The sequence below is a fragment of the Physella acuta genome, unplaced genomic scaffold (assembly GCF_028476545.2).
Source record: "Physella acuta isolate Inbredline_101_S28 unplaced genomic scaffold, ASM2847654v3 ptg001113l, whole genome shotgun sequence".
NCBI classification, from domain to species: Eukaryota; Metazoa; Mollusca; class Gastropoda; family Physidae; genus Physella; species Physella acuta.
The window spans coordinates 105,756-128,198 of record NW_026732630.1 but is presented as its reverse complement, the minus strand read 5'-3'; the positions used below and the strand labels follow the sequence as shown (position 1 = coordinate 128,198).

The following is a 22,443-nucleotide window of genomic DNA, read 5'->3' as shown; positions in this document are numbered from 1 at the left end:
CCGTAACCAAGCAAATGCGAATTATTGAGCCCTGTTATATAATAGCATTAAAAAATGCATAGTAACACCAATAAAATAAAATGTATCTAATGTATAGTTTCTAAAATTAGCCAAACATTTTGATACCGATAACATTGAATTTTTAATAGTTACAGATGCATTTAAATATATTTTTTGTAATGCGCATCAATGCTATTTTATGAGTGCATTGGTCGTTGTTTGGAAATGGCGGTGGACAGTGTTAAAGTTATAAATTACGATCATATCAAACGCAGCAAACCACAATCTGGACGTCTTTATAAAGGTAGACAGTATGCATCAGCAATACGACTTTGCTTTTTTATGCTTTAAGTTGGATTTAATATTAAATTTAAACACATGTTTACTTGGCTATACATTATTTTATTAGGCCTATTTACACTATTTAGGCTATTATTATAGACCCTTATATTGCCTTATAATTAATTATTACAATTAATAATTATTATTATAAATTCTAGAATCTAGTACTCAAGATGAGTACTGTAGACTCACTCTAGAGCTAGACATACATACTGTTTAAAATGCAAAAGTGTTATCACACTCCCCTTATAAATAGTAGACATTTATAAATAGTAGGTTGCTGAAGCAATAATTTAGTCAGTATTTTAAAAGAAAAGTGTGAGGAAAACAAATCTGTTTTATTTATGTTAAAATTATGGCTTTACCACATCCCTCCTTTAAAAATGGTTTGCTAACTTGTTCATCACTTTAACCCTGGTATCTTGTATACATTTTTAAATGCCCATTATTTACTGAATTCACAGGTCAGGCTATTGTTGCTGCCAATGCATCAATACCAACAAAATTCCAAACTATTGTCACAGAGAACTGTGATAAAAAAGGATTTTTATCCAAGGCTAAACGATTTAATGATGATTCTTTCATGGTAAGATTTCACAGTTGTGTGTATTGTAATATATATAGTGAGGAGTGACTCTTAGTTTCCTCTTACTTAGGCCTAATCTATATTACACTGATATTTTTTAAATGCATTGCAAAATGTTATTTCAAATTATGATGGCTTTGTGGTTTAGAAGCTTAGCTTATTGGTTGTAAGCATAAACAGTTTTCATACTTATTAATTCACAGACAGAAGTTCCAGCTCCTGGAAGCTATGGGGCTTTAAGCAAAGATGATGTCACAAATCCATCTTTTTCTAAGAAAGGAACTGGCTCTTTTGCTTCTAAGGTAACATATAACAACCTGCTTGCCTACTTCAAACTCTAATATAAAATTTAAAAAATATGCTCACAAGTTTTTATTTCCCTTCTATGCACAATGATTTTAAAGTTAAAATTGAGAAAAATGTCAATTGTGAATTTAATACTTCACAATTCTGTAGGAAGTGAACTTTATTATCTTCCTTTGTTGATAAGAATCTGTATTTCATTTGAAGTTATTTTGTAAAAATTAAATAAACCATATCTACACTATCTTTAAAAAAAAACAGTCAAAAAGGCAACTCAGTTTTGCACTGCCAAGCGGTCCTGGACCTGGAATCTATGCCTTACCAAGTCTTCTTAGCACCAGGAAAAATTTTAACAGGTGTAAAGTTGAAAGGCTGTTTCAGCTTCCTATAGCCCAGACTGTCCAGAAATCAGACGGAGTGCCTGCCCCTAATTCATATGAGGTGAGTTTTAAATCAAAATGAAATTTGGTTCAAGAACAAACTCACTTTAAATAATCAAAAAGAATGTTGTACTGTAAATTGTAAATAACTGGATAAGATAAAATTTTTAGAAAAAAAAATGCTTTGATAGATAGATAAATATTATTTATAAAAAGCACGGATTAACATTTTAAGTTGAATTTTTTTTGTAAATTCTGTACTCTTTAATGCTGATAGGTGCTAAAATATTCTATGGGCAAGTCAAATAATGTCACAGCTAATGCAGCATTCAAGTCCAAAACAAAGAGAGACATGCTGAATTTATCGGAACAAAAGAACAATCCAGCACCAGGTAGTAGAGTGAGCTGTGGGGTGGGGCTGAGGGTGTGGTCCAGTTCACATGGTGTTGTTTTATGTAAATATATGCAGGAAGGCTTGCTAAATTGAGAGTCTAGATGGATTCATAGGGGAAGAATAGGCATAAATGTGTACACTAATGCAAAAATGTACAGCTGTTTTGCTGGGTAGAGGATGTAAGAGTTGTTCATGTTTTCTGATTTCTTTAAAATTAATTACATTTTAAGTAGTATAGCAACTACGGCGTTTAAAAAAATACTGTTTAAAAATCTAATTTTTCTCATCACTGCTAGGTCAGTATGACATCAATGACCAGCTGTTGCACCAGAGTGCAAAAGTTCCACTGTCCAGCTTTAAGTCAAAGTCTAAACGTCAGTTACAACCTAAAGGGGATGAGGTAATTGTTTATATTTTTATGATACAAGAACACAATCCACAAGTTAACGTTAAAAAACCCAGTCAAATTGATATTTACAGATGGGGGAGTATGATATGGTTGTTTATATATTTACTTATAAATTTATTATATATGCTTCATAATGCTTTATTAAGTCTGAGATAAGTTTTAAAAGAATTGCCACAATCACAGTGTATTGACAAAGAGGCAGACCTAATTACATATTGTATATTTTATATTTGCCGGACAGGTTCCTGGTCCAGGGGCATACGACCCTAATGCACCAATAGAACAACCAGCTAAACTCATTTTTCCGTAAGTGTGTATAACGTGTATCATGCAAATAATCAACTTGGGGTAGATTTTTCTGGTACTATGGACAATACTGTAGTACTACAAAATCGAGCTGGGAAAAGTGTATCAATGCACTACATAGAAAATTTACAGTACAATATTCTTAGCCCTTATAATAAGGGGGTTAATAAATACATTTTGTGAACATGTTTGCTAAATTTTAATTAAATTGTTTTCATTACCACAGGAGAAAGCATTATCTGTGTATATCAGCACCAGCCATGCCCCTCCCAGTGACACCCCCTTCCCCAGGCCCTGGGGCGTATGAGCTGAGGAGTTTTGACGAGGCCCCCAAGCATTACATGTCCAGTTCTGCTTTTGTGTCAACAACAGGAAGGTGGGCGGGGCACGGGTCTGACCCAGATCTTCCTGGACCAGGTAAGTGCTCACTTTGTAAAAAACTTTCGTATATAAGTTATTATTACAATTTATATTCTGTTATTGTTTTGTTTAGAAAATAAAAATTTTCTTTATAGATTTTAGTAAATTAAAATTAAAATCTTTTTAGCTAAAGATAAAACAATAATTATTTTCATCAAAATCAAATTTGTTTTGTTTTTAGAAAAAGGCATGTTATTACAGTAATTTCCTCAAAATTCATAAGAAAACAAATGAACACTACAAATAAACCAAAATATAAATTTCTAAAAAAATCAAGACAATGATATAATAGTTCAGCCAACATGTAGTGGAAGTAATTATTATTTTAAATCATAATTAGAGATTAACATTATAAAATAGTCAAAAGAGGTTTTCTTATGTCATAGTTAATCTGGCCAATCAAAGAAGCTGGTGTTGTTCTAGAACAATTAAAATTTTTATAATGCCTGTTAGTTCAGTTTTTCTAAAGCTTGTAACTTTATTTGACAATTATAAAATAAGTTTTGTTCTTGGATGGACAAAGGTAATGGATTCAAATCCAGAAAGAACAGCAGACTAGTTCAGAGTCAATAGGCCATATGATGCATAACATGCTGACACACAATACTAAATTGTGTTGGAGGAAATCCAATTTTACGATAAAAATGAAGAAAATATAATGTACCATGTTGTATTTCAGCTCATTACAGACCACTTCAGCTAGGAAAACAGTCATTTATTTTTAATTCTTCAAGGCGATGGATTTAACAACTCTTGCTTGTGGTGACATCAAATTGTATTTTTCCCCGAATACTTACAAGTGTTACTGATGGAAAGTGATGTTGATTTTAAATGTAATTTAATTCACAAGATAAATTATTTGGTTATCTAGGATAATATGGAATTTTGTGGTGCAGTAGTAGAGCACATACTTGTTAACTCTTAAGTCATGAGTTCAGTTCATTGAACTTACCTGAGCCCACTCAGCTGTGAAGAGTACCTAATTTGAGGTAGGGAAAGAAAGGCTGCTGACCATTCCCACAACAGGTGATCTCTACTTCATTCACCCTATTGACCAAGTTAGAAAAAGGAACTCTAGTTCACTAATTTATACAGATGGACAGTAAATCTACCAGATATTTAAACTTTTTTGTTAAAATTAACATGCTTTTGTAATGTTTGAAGATGCAATATGTTAATGATAGTTGTCGTTGACATTATAATATTACAACTTGTTTACTGAGCATGCTATATGTGAATGCTGGTTCATAGGAATATATGTGCATATCTGTGATAAGCAAATTTTAAATTTGCCAAAATATTGAAACTGTGTATATACATTTGAAATGGAACTTGTTACTTCCCCTTGTAAAATAAAACTAACTCTACTGGACTTCTCATGTTAGGAGTTGTCCATAAATTATGTCCCCCTTTAAAAGACATATTTACCTCCACCTTCATTAGTTATCAATAGTCAAACACACCATTCCTCTATAAAATAATTCAACCTACCTCTGCCTCCCTCCCCAACTACAAATTCTAGTAAACAGATGTCTTTAAAATATCAAGATGTTCAATTTGTCTACGCTTACATAGAGAGCTTAAGAATCTGCTTTAAAATGTAGAAGTTTGACATCACAATTCAGAAACTCCCATTAGTGTGATGCCACAATATCGACAAGATGTACCATTGTTTGTAAAGTGTTGTATGACAGCATTCACAAATTTCCCTATCCAACTTGTCAAAAGTCCACAGTATTATTTATATTTCTTTTTTTTTTAATGTAAAAAAATGTTACATTTGTATATTTGTTCTCTAATGTGTACTAGCCATTAAAATATGAAATATCTTGTACTTTTCTGGTTAAAATTTCCCTCACCATGCTTAGACTCGCTAGTCATTGAAAGAGTCAATGGCTATTTACTTTAGACTAATGCTGGTTCACATCTTTTCATGTGCTATTAGCCCAGTCTCTTAAACAGAATTATTGAATGAAAGGGAGTTACTCTATAAGATGGGAAGTCAACTAAAAAACTTAACTCTAATATAAAAACAATAAAACAAAAGCATCATAAATATTTTATTTATTCAGAATAATGTACAAATCATGGTGGAGCTGTTGTGATGGCCCAACAGCTTCACCTGGTAAAACCAACCAGCTCACAAACACTTGTTCTATGGAACACAACCTGTCTAGGCTAGAAAAATACTTGTGTACTTTAAAAAACTTCATTGAGATGAGCACACAACTCTAACAGCATTGCATACATGGGGGAGATAATCGCACAAAAAATAAAAATTAACCTGTTATTATGTTTTATTTAAATAATGAAAAAGAACTTGATTGAAAGATAATTAATGGAATATAGTCAGCAAAAATTAGAAATTTTTACTAGCTTTGCTTTGAAATGATAATTACCACATTCTTTAACATTAAATGGTCTAGAAAAAAAAAAAAATGAAATTTGTGAACTATACTGAAAGGTAGAAATAAAACCTCATTCTGGTAAAACTAGATTATTAAGAATGCTTAACACAACCAATTCATGCATACATATTTAATGTTTCTCTTTGAATATATGACTTTCAAAGATGATGACTTTGAGCTTGCTGATGGGTTAAAGAGTATTTTCTGGACTTAACATCTTCAAAATAATCCTGGCTGCATGTTAACAACAAATAGTTACTTACAGTGACAGGCTGGAGCATACTTGTGTGAAGATACTATGGGGCCAGCCATTTCTTTAAGAATACTTTCTCAAAAAATTACCCCCCCCCAAACCAGTATTTTCAAAACCAATTTTATACAAACTTGTCACATTGACTTCCATTATCAGAATTTTACATTTCCCTTTTTAAAAAATACTGATATTTAAAAACTAAAAATTTACGCAGCATCAATTAACATTAAATTAATTAATTTTGCACTTTACTAGTCGTTAAATAAATTGGTACGATGTTTTACATGTAGAATCTGCTTCATTTTTGAGAATATTTAGAGGCGACTTGTCGAACTTAGTGTTAAAAAAAAATTTGTATGTTATAAAACCTTAACTCACACCCATATGGCACAGAAGGCAATCAAACATTCTGTCTCAGAAAATATTTCTTGAATACAGTTCATGGCTAATATCATGTTATATAATATAGACCCTAAGACTCCATGATATAGAATAATTGTATATCAATATTCATATGTAGTTGAAATATAATGATATGTAAAATGGTTTAATATATGCAAGTATTAATAAAATATTGCTGATATATTAAGTATATGATAATATGTAATGTGTAGCAAGATGTCATGAATATTTGTCTCAATCAACAGCACTATCAATTAGTAACAAACACAAAAACACTTAAATAAACAGTAAGTACATAACAGAAGAAAATACAAACTTTAAAACAAACATAGAGCTAAATAGTAAAATACAAATAAGGTAATACCAAAAACAAAAAATCAAGCTAAAAATAACAAAAAAAAAAGTGAGATAAAACAATAAGAAAAAAAAAATAAATAGTTACAAAAATAAAACATGAGTATTGAATGAACAAAAAATTAAACAGGTGTAGAAATTAGTAGCTTAGTTATGATTTTCCTTGTGCAGTGGGTGATACAACTCAACCGTAATAAAGTTCTCTAATCTGCATATCATACTTAACAAATAAAAAATAGGGTGGCTGATATATTTTATAAATTGATCTCAAAGCTATATTCTATTTGAAAGCTGATAAAATTTAATATAAACAAAACAGCTTTATCGAGCTAAGTTTTAAAGGAGGTATTTAAAATTTTTTAAGAATGTGATTTTAAACAATAGGTTTAACAACAAATCACATTCAAAGAACATATTTAATAAACGCAATCAGAACTGGATTGTCTATAAAATATTTACATAAAAGACTTGTAATTCATTTTATTGTTCCAAAAGCTGTGTAATCTTAATCTAAGTAAGCTATACTTAACTAATTAAGAAATTAACATAGATATAAGAGAGAATAGCAGATTCTATATAATATACTGTAGTTTATAATAAACACATTTAAATACTTTGAACACAGCTAGCTAAAGCATTGATGACAAGGGAGGCAATACATCTCCTAAAAAGTCTATTAATTTTTTTTTTTACAAAATGAAAGCTAACCTAAACGTCTTATAAAACATAGCTAAAACTCTAAAACAAGCAACCAGGTTTAAAAACAACAATTGTTGAAATAAATCAAACTGCACAATCAGATTGGGATAGCAATGACATAGCTCAATTATTGTTTCCAATTTACTAATAGCCAAAGTTGAAACTATGTCATACAGGATTGAAATGACAATGCCATAAACTGTTTTGACACGAACTTTTAATTTACTTCCCAGAAGAAATTAAAGTAAACTTTGCTTACACCAAGATCCTTACCTATTTACTATTAAACACTGATGAATTTAACACAAAAATTATTATAATCGGTTTTCCTTATACTTATAATGGAAAATATGAATTCATGAAATGGACAGCTAAATAAAACTAAGGGAGGTAAATGATATTATAAAGAAAAGGAGTAGTCTTTCTTCAATCATGAAATGGGCAGCTAAATAAAACTAAGGGAGGTATAGGATATAATAAAGAGTAGCCTTTCTTTAAATATTAGAAGGCAGCAAGAGCAAAGCACATCAATGAAATAATGGATCACCAAATTGCATTGTTTGTATTGCATCAGGGAGAGACCTCCAGCAACATATGGCTACACACAAACTCTAGATCATAAGCCATCAACATATGGGCATACAGTGTACACTCTAGATCCTAACCCATCAACATACTGGTGTACACAAACTATTTCATAAGTCAACAATTAATGGGCAGGCTTTCACAGTCTAATTCTCAACTCAGTATACCCTCTAGTTGTGTTCTAACAAACCATGTAAAGTTATTATGCAGAGATTAACATTTTAACAGCAGTACAAACAACAGAACAGCTGACATAAAAAAAAAACCTGATAAATGTGACAGAAAGTTAGCCAAAAAAAAATGCACCAGTTAATCACAGAAAGTTTACTGGAAAAAAAAAAGGTTACCAATAAAGTCATAAGCACCTATTTACACTAAAAACAATTATACAAATATTGTGTAGTGGCGGATGATTACCAAAAAAATTAAAATACAAAAATAATTTAGAACTCAATACACCAACAGTAAAATAAAATAATTTTTTCCCCCTCAAAGATGAATAGGGCTAATGAAGTAGAGTAATTGTATGTGTGACAGCTGCTCTTATTATGAAAATATCCCCAACCCCCATAAAGAATATTCTGTATTATACAATTTACAACCCCAATTTTTTTAAAATTTTACAATACCTTTCTGTACTCTGGTAGATAATTAGTAAAAAAAAAAAACCACAGGTAATAATGAACGTGTTTACAAAACACACTAACTTTAAAAAAGAATTCTACTTTGTTAATAATAATAATATAAAAAAAAAAAACAAGAAAAAATAAGTGTTTGTGAAATTACACCCTTCAGTATATACAATTTAAAATTTACCAAGAATGCTACTGTGTACATCAGCCAGCCCAGCTGTGTACACCAGCTGTACACATATCATACAACAAAAAAACAAACAACAAGAAGAATCTATCATCCAGTATGTAACAGATTCTTTAATGTCCAAATTTTTTTTCTTTATGTCACAGTATCACAGGGACTGACCAAAGCCTTGAAACACGTCAAATACTGGAGAGTAATATTGGCTAATACACAGCAACAAGTCTAAACTCATGTCCCCCTACACAGTTGTTGTAACAATATAAGTAGTACATGCAGTATTCTACACACCTTTATATAGAAATACTTCTTTAAGGGGATGTAGCAAACTAGATGTTAAGTTCTTTACTTGTGCATTTAGGAGAACATTTGTAGTGTAGTATTTGTACGTTCATTAAGTTTTAATTAAATGCCATAAAGTTTAAGGGCAGGTAAATTATCAGCAGATAAGTACAGACCTACATGCAGGCAGGAAGTGCCTCAAGTCACATGATTCACATGAAGTGCCCAAGTCACATGATTAACATGAAGTGCCCCAAGTCACATGATTAACATGAAGTGCCTCAGTCACATAATTTACATGAAGTACAAAGTAGCAGGAGTTCTAGAAGTACTAGAAATACATCAGTCACATATGGTACTCTAGTCACAGGATTCACTGAAAGTACTTCAGTCACATTTAGTACTGCATTCAAAGATTTCCTGGCAGTACTTCAGTCACATATGGTACTCTAGTCACAGACAGTACTGTCACAGGATTCACTGAAAGTACTTCAGTCACATATGGTACTCTAGTCCTAGATAGCACTGTCACAGGATTCACTGAAAGTACTTCAACCCCGTGACCGTGAGAAATTTTTCAATAAAGATCTCCGAGTCCAGCACTGCAATGTGGGCCGCCCGGCCTATCATGGTGTTGGCGGTGGAGGGCAGGGCGTGGAACACATCATAGCGGATCAGCGTGCAGGTGGCTGACTGGATGATTGGCTCTAGAATGTTCTGCACCATTTCTCTATAAATAGCACCTAGAATATGGGTGAGAAGTAAACAGCTAGAAATTCACATGATTTGAATATTTGTTAAGTTTTTACAACAAGAATGTTTAAAGAAAAGTAGGCTTTCTGATGTGATATCCAATAGACTAAATAAAGTAGCATGCAAATATTTCTGTGGCCTTATAAAAGGATTGAGTCTCCAGCATACAAAGGGATGTTCATGGTTTAGCATATAATGGCATCATATTTTCTTATAGTAGTAGCCATATTAACCAATCAAACAATTCACTTCATGGAGTGTAACTCACAAATTGAGATTCCTTTTTTAAAGGTATAACACCCTTAATGAAAAAAACTATCAAAATAATCTAAGAAATATCAGTGGGATGGGAGCAGGACATTACCCCTGTACCAATAGCCCCACATTATCATCCATGCCCAAAGAATGGTGTAGGACATTACCCTAACATCATCCCGCCCAAAAAAAATGGAGTAGGACATTACCTATCCTTGTTAATTACAAATTAACCAGAAACTAAATCTAACCCCAAATATAAAATAATGATTGGGTTAGGTCTAGGATTAAGAAAAATTATGGATATTTTACACTTTCCCAGTTCTATTGCTCGGCTTTTTATATATAAAATAATTAGTACTGTCAACACATTTCAGGAATTCTATCGAATGCCTGAGCATTTAATTGAATGCTGTTTCTCATTTAGCCAACAACATCTATTAAAAGGTTTTTTTCTGAGAGGTGGGGTGGGGGTGTGTGTGATATAATTACAATGGGGAATAATTTACAAGGGGTGTAATTAAACTGGGGGTTGTGACTTGTTGGGATGGGGTGGGGGTGGTGCAACACCCTGGGTCAAAGGGTTTTTCTGACAGGTGGGGGGGGGGGAATATAATTACAATGGGGAGAAGTTGACAAGGGCTGTTATTAAGCTGGGGGTTGTGAGTTTTGTGTGTTTGTGTGTGTGTGTGTGGGGGGGGGGGGGTGCAACACCCTGAACCCCAGTGTGACTGACCTGTAGTGCTGGTGTCCTTCTGTGCGGCCCGACAGATCTCAATCCTGGAGGAGTGGTAGGGGATGTAGCGGTCCTGGTGAGACCCCACCAGCAGGACATGTTTGAAGTGGTGGAGCACTGAAACAGAGGGGCATGGATTAGCCAGACCAAACCACTAATTAAGCTTATAATAACACTACAGAAATCTAATGATGTGGTATGGATAATGCAAAAGTAACCAGAAAACAGTGGCAAGGAAATACAATTGCTGGATCAATGTAAATTACAATGCACAAGGTAAATATTGCCTTGAAATTTAGCTAATGTAAATTACAATGCACAAGGTAAATATTGCCTTGAAATTTAGCTAATGTAAATTACAATCCACAAGGTAAATATTGCCTTGAAATTTAGCTAATGTAAATTACAATGCACAAGGTAAATATTGCCTTGAAATTTAGCTAAACAAACAAAACAACAAAATGTAAGAGCACTGACCAGGCTTCTGACTGAGCTTGTAGATAAATGTTTGTCTGGGGTCTGTGTGGTCTTTGAGGGAGAGCTGTAGTAAGGAGCCAGACTTTTTCCACTTCTGCATGAACCACATTCCTGAAATCAAGGGATCACTTTAATATAAACAAAGCATCAACAAGATTATTACTATTGCATAAAGATTGCTAAATCTCTACCAGCAATCCTATTGACAAAACCACTCACCACCTGACTAAACCATTCAGACAACTGACCAAACCACACAATCCAGCTGATCAAACCACTGACCAGACCACTCACAATCACATAGCCCAACTGACCAAACCACACAATCCAACTGACCAAACCACTCACAATCACACAGCCTAACTGACCAAACCACTCATAATCACACAATCTAACTGACCAAACCACTCACAATCACACAGCCTAACTGACCAAACCACTCATAATCACACAATCTAACTGACCAAACCACTCACAATCACACAGCCTAACTGACCAAACCACTCATAATCACACAATCTAACTGACCAAACCACTCACAATCACACAGCCTAACTGAGCAAACCACTCACAATCACACAGCCTAACTGACCAAACCACTCACAATCACACAGCCTAACTGACCAAACCACTCACAATCACACAGCCTAACTGACCAAACCACTCACAATCACACAGCCTAACTGACCAAACCACTCATAATCACACAATCTAACTGACCAAACCACTCACAATCACACAGCCTAACTGAGCAAACCACTCACAATCACACAGCCTAACTGACCAAACCACTCACAATCACACAGCCTAACTGACCAAACCACTCACAATCACACAGCCTAACTGACCAAACCACTCACAATCACACAGCCTAACTGACCAAACCACTCACAATCACACAGCCTAACTGAGCAAACCACTCACAATCACACAGCCTAACTGACCAAACCACTCACAATCACACAGCCTAACTGACCAAACCACTCACAATCACACAGCCTAACTGACCAAACCACTCACAATCACACAGCCTAACTGACCAAACCACTCATAATCACACAATCTAACTGACCAAACCACTCACAATCACACAGCCTAACTGAGCAAACCACTCACAATCACACAGCCTAACTGACCAAACCACTCACAATCACACAGCCTAACTGACCAAACCACTCACAATCACACAGCCTAACTGACCAAACCACTCACAATCACACAGCCTAACTGACCAAACCACTCACAATCACACAGCCTAACTGACCAAACCACTCACAATCACACAGCCTAACTGACCAAACCACTGACCCATATTGACCAGTCCACTGGTGTTGTAGAGAGTCCCCAGGTGAGGACCAGACAGAGATAAAAATGTGTAGAGCTTGGGTAACAGGTGGGCCACCTTAGGGTGGGAGAGTGTTGACCTGATGATGATGTTGCCCAGTGAGTGACCGACAAAGCTGTGGACAGTCAAATACACAGGGGATGTAATTAGAAAATACATTTGTAATTAACACTGTTCATAATATGGGATGGCATGGTCGGATGGTAAGGCTTGTGATTGTTAACCCTAATGTCCCGGGTTCAGATCCTGGGTTTAAGTCAGTAGAACATCCCTGAGTCCACCCAGCTCTGATGGGTACCTGACTTACATTGAGGTCTCTGGTTTAAGTCCGTAGAACATCCCTGAGTCCACACAGCTCTGATGGGTACCTGACTTACATTGAGACCTCTGGTTTAAGTCAGTAGAACATCCCTGAGTCCACCCAGCTCTGATGGGCACTTGACTCACATTGAGGTCTCTGGTTTAAGTCCGTAGGATGTCCCTGGGTCCACCTATCTCTGATGAGTATCTGACTCACATTAGGGAAACTAAGATAGCTGGGCATAGTGCTGACCACACTATACCTCTGTATGCCAATGTAACTGTAACAGATGAACTCTACTTCATCTTCCCATGTGTCTTGGGCACTAAGGGAAACTATGATGTTCATGATACAATAGAATTGAATATAGGCCTGTACAATGACCTGTTTGAGAAATCTACATTGTAGTAGTTTACTGTTATGTTATGGTAGTGTGGGAGACCATGTGACCATATTTTTAACTAGGTTACAATTAAACACATCTCATTACCTTACAAGATAACGAGGCCTCCCTTCATTAACTTTGATGTCAACAAGTAAACAAGCACTACCTACCTGATTCTTGTGACGTCAAACCCAAAAGTGTCCAAGTAGGATAAAATTTCTTCCACCAGTCTGTCCGTCATTTTGTCAAAGTCAGCAAAAGTATCTTGCTGGATAAGGAAAAAAAGACATGAGGTTTTTTATTCTGATGTGAAGGAGTTACATGATGTTTTATTTTGGTGGGGAACAATTATGTGATGTTTTTTTTTGATAGGGAACAATTATGTGATTTTTTTTTAATAGGGAACAATTATATGATGTTTTTTTGGATAGGGAACAGTGATGTAATGTTTTACTGTAAAGGGAAATGAAAACTTCGTGCTGATGTTTTAATGTAAGAGTCCACCCATGAATTGTGATTTTCCTGCAAAAGGAAACTTCAATAATTTCTTGTGTTCAACTTATATTTTGTTAATGTTAATGAATGACCTAACCAATTTTATTTAGTAAACATTTAAAAAAAAAAAATTTGAGAGAACAAAATCCCCCCCCCCCCCAACAAACTTAAAACTAATTTGAAATATAAATGATTAGACAATAGAAAACTGTACCTGATTCCTTTCAGACATTAAAAACTCCAGTCTAAACCCAGGGAGGGCCATCTCAATGTAAGTCCTAACTAGTCTAAGGTCCGCACTGTTACCTGCACGATAGACAACATTTAAATAAGACATGCCGTTAGGAAAATTAGATCATGATGTCAATATGGGTTATTTATTGAAATAAAATATTTGTTATTATGATTACAACAGGGTCAAGAATTAGGCTATGGAGGAAATTTTGTTGGCATTGCTATCTTAACCCCATCAATATTTATATTAGTCCTCTGACAATTATAGGCCCACCCAGCCAAATAAATCCTACATATGATACTGTACAGTCCTTTCTGCAATTAACAAAGTACATACTTTTTAACCCCTTTATAGAAAGTTTAGAACTGTGGTAGTTTGATACAGCTTAGCGCAAGTAAGAATGTATTGTGTATTGTGTATACCAAAATTTTAAATATGCTTCAGTACAGTTATCATAGCTGGACAGAAAAGATTTTGCTGATAAAGCATAAAACAAAATAGATAATAATAATAAATCTACTACATAGGTTGAGATACAGACAAAAGCCATTAACTTACCATCTAGCCCATGCACACAGACTATGAGGTGAATACCAGATGACTCATCAGCATCACTGGTCAGTTGGAAATAAGGAATAGTGGAAGCTAAGTTGGGACACTCACTGAAAGATATAAAAAATAAGGTTAAAAGTTGGGTTGGGATTTCTGAAATATATGTGTACAATTATGATTAAAAGTTGGGATTTCTGAAATATATGTGTACAATTATGATTAAAAGATGGGATTCCTGAAATATATGTAGAATTATGATTAAAAGTTGGGATCTCTGAAATATTTAATAAGCAGTAAAGTTGGAAGATGTATTGCCTTTCATAGAAGTGGTCAAATATATGTGTACTAGGCATGCTGCCCAGCTTCGCTTAGGCTTTCGAAAACATTGAGAATTTGAATGCTTAATTAATTTGCCCGAGGGTCGGTCTACGACCTCAGGAGTTATGAAGAGGTTCCTCTGTGGACATTTTTTTTCAATTTATAGCTCATATAAGGCGCCGGTCAGTCGAGGTCAGTTTTGACCCCATCATCGTAGACTTTTCGGCCAACCGGCCCCCGTGTTCTGTCGCCCCAAGGCAAGATCCTGTCAAATTTGAAGCGCCTGCGGCGCCGGGAAGTGCCCTATCGGGCACCCGACAACTTTGCTTTATATATTATAGAGATTAGCAAATTGCATAGATAAACAAAGATTTCAATAAAGTAATTAAGGCCTGAAATACTTTAGTATAGAAATGTATTATTTGAATAGATGAATCTAGAACATCTAGATCTAGAATCCAAATAAATAAAATACATTTTATGAGTTTAGGCCGGAAAAATTGTATTGTATACATTTCATAGTGTACATAGATCTAAATCAAATTTGAATGAAATAGTTCATTTCTTTTTATTCTAAACACTGCAGATGACATCATTAGTTAATGTATAAGCAATAGTGACGTCACAGTTTTATGCGTTCTTTTTCACATCTATTAATGCTTTTCCGGTTGCATAAATAATACTGTTTCTCTACATTCGATTACGCCTTTATTTTTTATTTTTCTTCTTTAAATAAAATTGTGGTTATACATTTAAAACATCTAACATATTATTTTCAACAAAAGTCCGTATAAAGTTCTCCATATATCGCTGCTGTTTCTGTGATGTCCGGCGAAAATATTTTGCGGACAGACAGAGAGAGAGAAGAGCGCACATGGGCCATTATATATTAGGATATGTGTGTATATGTGTATATGTGTATATGTGTATATGTTTATATGTGTATATATGTATATATGTATATATGTATATATGTATATATGTATATATACATATACATATATACACATATACACATATATACACATATATACATATATACATATATATATATATGTATATATATATAATTTAATTAAATATAATTATAAATATAATTTAAATAAATAGCTTAAAATATGAAATAATATTTCTTCATATTTTAAAAAATACACGTTTCGCACAAAAACATATTATAGTATTTTAGCTAGCTCTGCTAGAAAAATAAAATTAGTAATCATAAAATATAACTATAATCATTGAATATTTACAATAGTTACATCAATGTGAGCATTGACCTTGACGGCTTGTTTAAATCTGGCTCATAACTTCTTGTTTCAGGAAGTTTCAAGCACGCCTCTAGATTTTTAGTTGTTAGATGGCTTCTTACTTAACTTTTTATTGTATTCATGTAAGAGAACTCTTGCTAGCACGAATATGTTGACCTAAAGAATGTCAGCACTCCAGATGTCAACTTCTCCACGTTACTGTACCATCCTGCAAATCTATTCCATGCGTCACGTATAAGTGCCTCAACTCGCGATATTCTTTTACAGCTGTCCAGTTGTGCAGCGTAACGTGCATGTTTTACTGGACCTTCAACTATTTTTACTTGCTCTTGAGTTCTGTGACTTTTCCGCTCAACAAATGTGTCGTTTTCAAATCCAGCAATTGCATTTAATGCGAACCAGCATCAATTCCAAATAGCTCAAAGTTAATCTCATTTGTTTTTGTGTTGAGGGAGTCTACTACGAACGTCAAAGTACTTGCATTTGTTTTGAATTGCTCAAATCTCTTAGTGAATCCATCCTTCGTTTTGTTTGTTGTAATGCTGAAGCAATTCATGCTAATAGTTGCATTTGTTTGTAGATACTTTTTTCAGATTTTTCAAAATTTACCGCTCTCCGTGTCTTCAACAAAAAAAAAGTATTATTTTTTTTCGAACATCAACTTCTCAAGCAAGGCATTGGCTGAGTTTTCCTTTCCTTGCAGTTTTACATTTAGCTTGTTTTTTTTTTTGTGATATCCACCGTGAAGTTGAATGTTTCAATTCGGGATGAACAGTTTAATAGGAAGTACATTGAAAATAGGGAGTACCTAAATATTCTAATAGAATAGCGAATGTTTATGTTTATGATTATATAATTTATTACCGAGTGTTGCAGAACGATATTTTTTTTGAGTTTTGAAAATAAAATAAAATAACTAATATTTTGCATGGAGCCGAAGAGCCGCATCTTGACATCAAAAGAACCGCATGCGGCTCGCGAGCCGCAGGTTGCCGACCCCTGACCTAGCCTTGTTCTCATTAATTATTAACTATTGTTTGTAGCCATTTAAAAATTCCACTTGTGGATAATTTTTTTTTTGTTGTTGCAATTACAGCACTGATAGTTATGTGGTTTTAACCCTCATAACATTGTGTGTGCTTTTACACATGAAATATTTTACTTTATTTCTCACACTGGATTAATTAAGTAGAATATTGGGTAATAATCAAAAGTGTAATATAAAAAACAAATTAAAAGAGTAATATAAAAAAAATTGTGTTTGAATTTCACCCAAAACATGATTCTTCTTAATGAACTAAAACCACTTTTTAAATCAATGGCCTAGAATTGAAAACAAAATCAGTGTAATCACTAACTTATTCACTCCTGTTTCATTCCCATTTAAAAGCAAATGATTTAGAAAAACAAAGGACTATTCCTAAGCTACCAATGTACACCGATAATGGAACTGATTACAAAATAAAAGTAAAAGAAATGTAGTGTTTGATGATTTGAAATAAAAATTAGTTTGAAATCTCATGCAACACCATGAAATTGATCTCTAAAAAATGACCAAATCAACAAAACTGACCTGTATAAATGACCAGGAAAATTCATTTGCAGTTTGAGGCTTTCTCTTAACTGGACAAAACTAGAGGATATAGAAAATAATTGTTTTAGTTTCCTACAGTCCCTGCAAGTCTTACATCAAACCAATGACTACCATCTTAGATAGTCTGGATGACTTTATGGATTGTTTAACAACATGCACTAATCTAAAATGTCTCGACTTTGGATCTTGATCTGGATTTAGGACTGTTGGACAACCACTGAGTCCACCCAACTGTTGGGAAAAGTAAAGGCAATTGAACTTAGTGCTGACCACACTATCCATTCATATGCTGAGGTCAAGAAACATGAACTCTACTGCTAACCGGAAAGTCTTGAGTTGGAATCTGGGTTCAAGTTAGTAGAATGTCTCAGAGGTCCACCAAGCTCTGTTGGGTGCCAAAAACGTTAGGGAAAGTAAAGGTGGCTGTGCATAGTGCTGACCACACTATCCCTTCATATGCCAGGGTCACAGAAACAGGGATACTCTACTTTACTTTCCCCATGGTACACTCAATGTTCAAACAGGGAACTTTACTTTATCTGCTAAGTGGTGGAGCTGACCAAACACAGCTTGTTCCTTTAGTTAGTGATACTGTTACAACCCAACACTTTGGGGTCTCATTATTGCTCTCACACTTATCTGTTGTTCCCAAAATATTTACAACAGATTTCAGTTAAAAAGTTAAATAAAAACAGTTTTCAGCCTCCAGGGAAAGCTGATCTGTGGTCAAGAATCAGCCACCACTATGGCTGGCCACAAGGGTCTGAGTAAAAGTTAAAAAAAGTCTTACTTGACTGTACTGTGGCCAACCACTGACACCAGACGTGGTGTTTCAGGTTTGACTGCATGGGATAACTCTGGGTACGAGGAAGATGAAGACAGCAGAGTTCTCCTCTTGTCACTACCATCAATGCTTGCCCTGAAGATACAAACATGCAGGCCATATAGGCGACATTTGTGTTTTATAAGACCAATGCAAGTTTCATATCTATGTCTGCTATACAGACAGGCTTATGTGAATAATATGAACCTTAAGTATTGGTCTGAAATAATAAAATACAAAATAAAATCAAGTTAACTTCAGACGGCAAGTTCTGTGGCTACAGGATACTAGCTAAGTGACTACAGACTGACACAAACTAAACAGCTAGTTTTCTGATTAAGTGCTACCATTTTTATGGCTATATGCTAACAGTTCTATGGCTGCATGCTGTCAATTCTATGGCTACAGGCTGGAAGGTCTATGGCTGCAGGCAGGTCTATGGCTATAAGCTACCACTAACAGCAACATATCTAGCCTAATGTACTGACCTGTGGCTATAAGCTAGCACTTACAGAAACATGCCCAGTCTAATGTACTGACCTGTGTTTAAGCTAACACTAACAGCAACATATCCAGTCTAATGTACTGACCTGTGGCTATAAGCTATCACTAACATGCCCAGTCTAATGTACTGACCTGTATAAGCTATCACTAACATGCCCAGTCTACAAACCTGTGTATAAGCTATCACTAACATGCCCAGTCTACAAACCTGTGTATAAGCTATCACTAACATGCCCAGTCTACTGACCTGTGTATAAGCTATCACTAACATGCCCAGTCTACTGACCTGTGTATAAGCTATCACTAACAGAAACATGCCCAGTCTACTGACCTGTGTATAAGCTATCACTAACATGCCCAGTCTACTGACCTGTGTATAAGCTATCACTAACAGAAACATGCCCAGTCTACTGACCTGTGTATAAGCTCCTGGCCATCCTTCTCATCCTCCTCACAGTTCTTTAAGATATCTGAATCACTGGCTGCCCGCTGACCACTCAAGGTGTTTTCTTTGGTGAAGCTGGGATGTATGGTGGACACATCAGCACACAGGGAATCTGGAAACAGTGAACTTAGACAGTCAGATGTAGCACACAATATAACACACAGAGAATCTGGTCAGGGATAGAATGAAATCAGACAGATGTATCACATGATTTATTTATGGACACATCAGCACACAGGGAAACTGGAAACAGTGAATGAAATCAGACAGCCAGACATAGAACATGATCCAATTATGGACCACTTCCCCCAAACATAATAGCAACCATAACATAATGAGTAATGTCACAAAATGCTTACTTGTATAAAACTCAGCTGGAAAAATTATAGTTACAGTTGAAAGCTTCAAGTGTGAATAAGATAAACTATGTTTTCAAGTGCAAATATATCGTACAACTCTAATGCAAGTATGAAGAAATTGTGTATCACTTATTCAAGTGGAAAAAAAAAAAATCACACATCTCTAATTCATGTGGAGTAAGTCATACATCTTTAATTTAATTGCAAATAATTCTTAATTCTTTAATTCAAATGCAAAACCATACATCTCTAAATCAAGTATAAATAATTTTAAAATATCTGATTCAAGAAAGAATGAGTTTCTTCACAAGACAATGTGAATTGTTATTATTTACTTTAATAAAACAACTGGTACCTGTTTTTTAGTTGAAAATTATAAATTATTGCTTTAAAACAGGGGAATAAAAGGATTTATACTGCTGTTCTAATCCCTAATTGAATAACAGGAGATAAAAATAAAGTAATTCATACAACACTTTTAGGGTGCTTCATCTTTAGCTACTTTTGAAAAAAAAAAACCCCAGATTTCTTATGTTGAACAAAGACAAACATCGGCCTACCAGGGGTATCTTTAGCAGCATCCCCTGCGGGGTGAGACCGCCTGTACTCCTCTTTCAGCAACTCTATCACAGTCACTTTCTGACGCGGGTCCATGTAAGAGAAGCGGGTTGTGGCGGCCGGGTCGGCGCTGCCATCCGCTGTCGTCGGCTTGTTACTCCCTGAAGGCGACGGTGAGTAGCTCATCTCCTCCTGGGAGGATATCTCACTCCCTAAGGCACTGTCATTGTTTCTAGAGTCTGGGGTGTGGGGGGTATGGGGGGTGTCCAGGGATTTCTCTGAACTTTTATCACCAAACGACATAGACAGACCCTGGTTGGTTTGTTTCGTGGCGGTCGTTCCCGGGGAGGAAGTTTTCTCTTGCGTCGTCGAATGACCGGTGGAAAAATCCTGCCGATATGTGTCTAGGACGTCGTCAAAACCGTTCGCCACATTGGTGTCATCGTCACTGAAGTCGTCATCGTTGGAAGAAATGATCAACTGTTTCGGTTCTGCTTCCCCGAGGGCTAAACTGATGCCGTCTGCTATTTTGTTGATGTCCTGTTTAGAGATGTGAGCGGTGTTATTGCTTGGTGTGTTGACCAGCAGGGTGGGGTTCGGGTGAGTGCTGGTCAGAGTTTGATGCGTGGATGAGTTCTCGTCACTGGAATGTCTTTCCCCTGATGTACCTGAGCTGACAGAAACGTTATCACACTGGCTTGGTGGAATGGGCGGTTGGGGGGTAACAGTCAAGCTGGGGTCGGGACTTGGCGCTGGGGGCTGGATGGAAATGCAGGGTCCTTCTGGAAGTGTTATGGGGGGTAAATGCTGACCAGCAATGTCAGGCCTAGATGCCACGCTGGACCGGGGCGTGCTGGTGCCGGACAAGTCGGAGCTGCTGTAGGTGGCCTCGCCGATGTCCAGCAGCGATTCCTCGCTGCCGCGGTTCATGCAGGCTGTGGGGAATATTGAAGATATGGATGTGCTGTGGGCCTTCTCTAGCTGCCCGGGCAAGTTCACACCTGGGGATAGAGAATACACCACATGAGAACTCTTGCGTTCTGTAGCTGAAGCATAACATTATGATAATGTACTTAAAAACTGAATGCTAAATAATTTACCTAGTGGCTGGAAAATTGATAATTATTTTCAAGAAATGAATTAAATTACATTTATACATTGTCTTGATTAAATTAATGGAAAAATTAAATAACATTTTTATGTCATTATCTTGACTAAATTAATGTAATCTAAATCAAACTTAATGACGCATTAATATTTAAGAAAAAAAAAGGATTTTTCAGTAAATAAAACGTAATTCCTGCAAATATTGATCAGATAAACAAAAAGGAAAAGAAATTTTAGGACTTTGATGATCTATTTAAAAGAGCTAATCAAAGGTTGATAATATGATAATTGAGTTAAAGGAGCTAAACAAAGGTTGAAGATCTGATAATTGAGTTAAAAGAGCTAATCAAAGGTTGATAATCTGATGAGTTAAAATAGCTAAACAAAGGTTGAAGATCTGATAATTGAGTTAAAAGAGCTAAACAAAGGTTGACAATCTCCATCAACTAGTTCCAGCAGTGACACAGGACAAACAAGACTCAACAGGATCCTGACAGTGTGACACCCAGGCTCAACATTTCTGTCAGTGACAACAGGTAAACACACCTCTGGCAGAGTCAGGAGAGTCTGGGCTAAACGTCCCCAGGTGCACAGCGGCCGACGGGACATAATCCGGCATGGGGATCTTGCGGTAGCCAATCAGAGTAACTCCGGCCGGGGCAGCGTTGGCGCTGTCAATCTTGGCCTGCGCCGCCTCCGCCTCGCTGCAGTAGTAGGACGACGGCCGCTTGAAGCCCTCGGGTTTCATGTTTTTAATGAACTTTTTTGTCGAGGATCTCTTTCTTAAGTGGGGCGAGGCGCCGCGGTCACTGGCTAGTGAGGAGGAGGAGTTAGAAGAGGAGCGTTGCCGCGGGGATCCTGTGGCGCTGCTGCTCTCCTTGTGCAGTGTGGCTTTTTGGTAAACTTCTGAAATAAGATCCAAACCTTCCGGATTGTAAAGGTAACACCATATTTTAATACTGAGATGGCTTCATAAAAAAAAAAAACTAATGAA

The 22,443-nt window shown here is 35.6% G+C and overlaps 2 protein-coding genes across 4 annotated transcripts in view; one reads left to right on the top strand and one right to left on the bottom strand.

The window, feature by feature from the left end:
- Nucleotides 1-217: 217 nt before the first annotated feature.
- On the top strand, nt 218-4,945 carry LOC131955899 (O(6)-methylguanine-induced apoptosis 2-like). Its single transcript, XM_059320207.1, has 9 exons — nt 218-304; nt 807-928; nt 1,132-1,230; nt 1,493-1,672; nt 1,889-2,003; nt 2,302-2,405; nt 2,656-2,720; nt 2,947-3,137; nt 3,820-4,945. The coding sequence occupies exons 1-9, from the start codon at nt 226-228 to the stop codon at nt 3,885-3,887; spliced, it is 1,023 nt and encodes a 340-aa protein (XP_059176190.1). The 5' UTR covers nt 218-225; the 3' UTR covers nt 3,888-4,945.
- A 252-nt stretch (nt 4,946-5,197) lies between these two features.
- The window catches only part of LOC131955896 (protein FAM135A), a 68,140-nt gene continuing 50,894 nt past the window's right edge, over nt 5,198-22,443 (bottom strand). For 2 of the 3 annotated variants that reach the window (XM_059320204.1, XM_059320202.1), the window contains exons 14-25: nt 21,996-22,373; nt 20,345-21,343; nt 19,396-19,537; nt 18,444-18,572; nt 17,633-17,692; nt 14,480-14,583; nt 13,901-13,992; nt 13,362-13,459; nt 12,469-12,620; nt 11,161-11,271; nt 10,684-10,800; nt 5,198-9,682 (exon numbers count right to left, since the gene is read on the bottom strand). In XM_059320204.1, coding sequence (XP_059176187.1) covers nt 9,477-9,682; nt 10,684-10,800; nt 11,161-11,271; nt 12,469-12,620; nt 13,362-13,459; nt 13,901-13,992; nt 14,480-14,583; nt 17,633-17,692; nt 18,444-18,572; nt 19,396-19,537; nt 20,345-21,343; nt 21,996-22,373 — 2,588 coding nt within the window. In that variant the 3' untranslated portion in view covers nt 5,198-9,476. The remainder of the gene's footprint in view (nt 9,683-10,683; nt 10,801-11,160; nt 11,272-12,468; nt 12,621-13,361; nt 13,460-13,900; nt 13,993-14,479; nt 14,584-17,632; nt 17,693-18,443; nt 18,573-19,395; nt 19,538-20,344; nt 21,344-21,995; nt 22,374-22,443) is intronic. The other variant, XM_059320203.1, reaches the window with a different exon arrangement.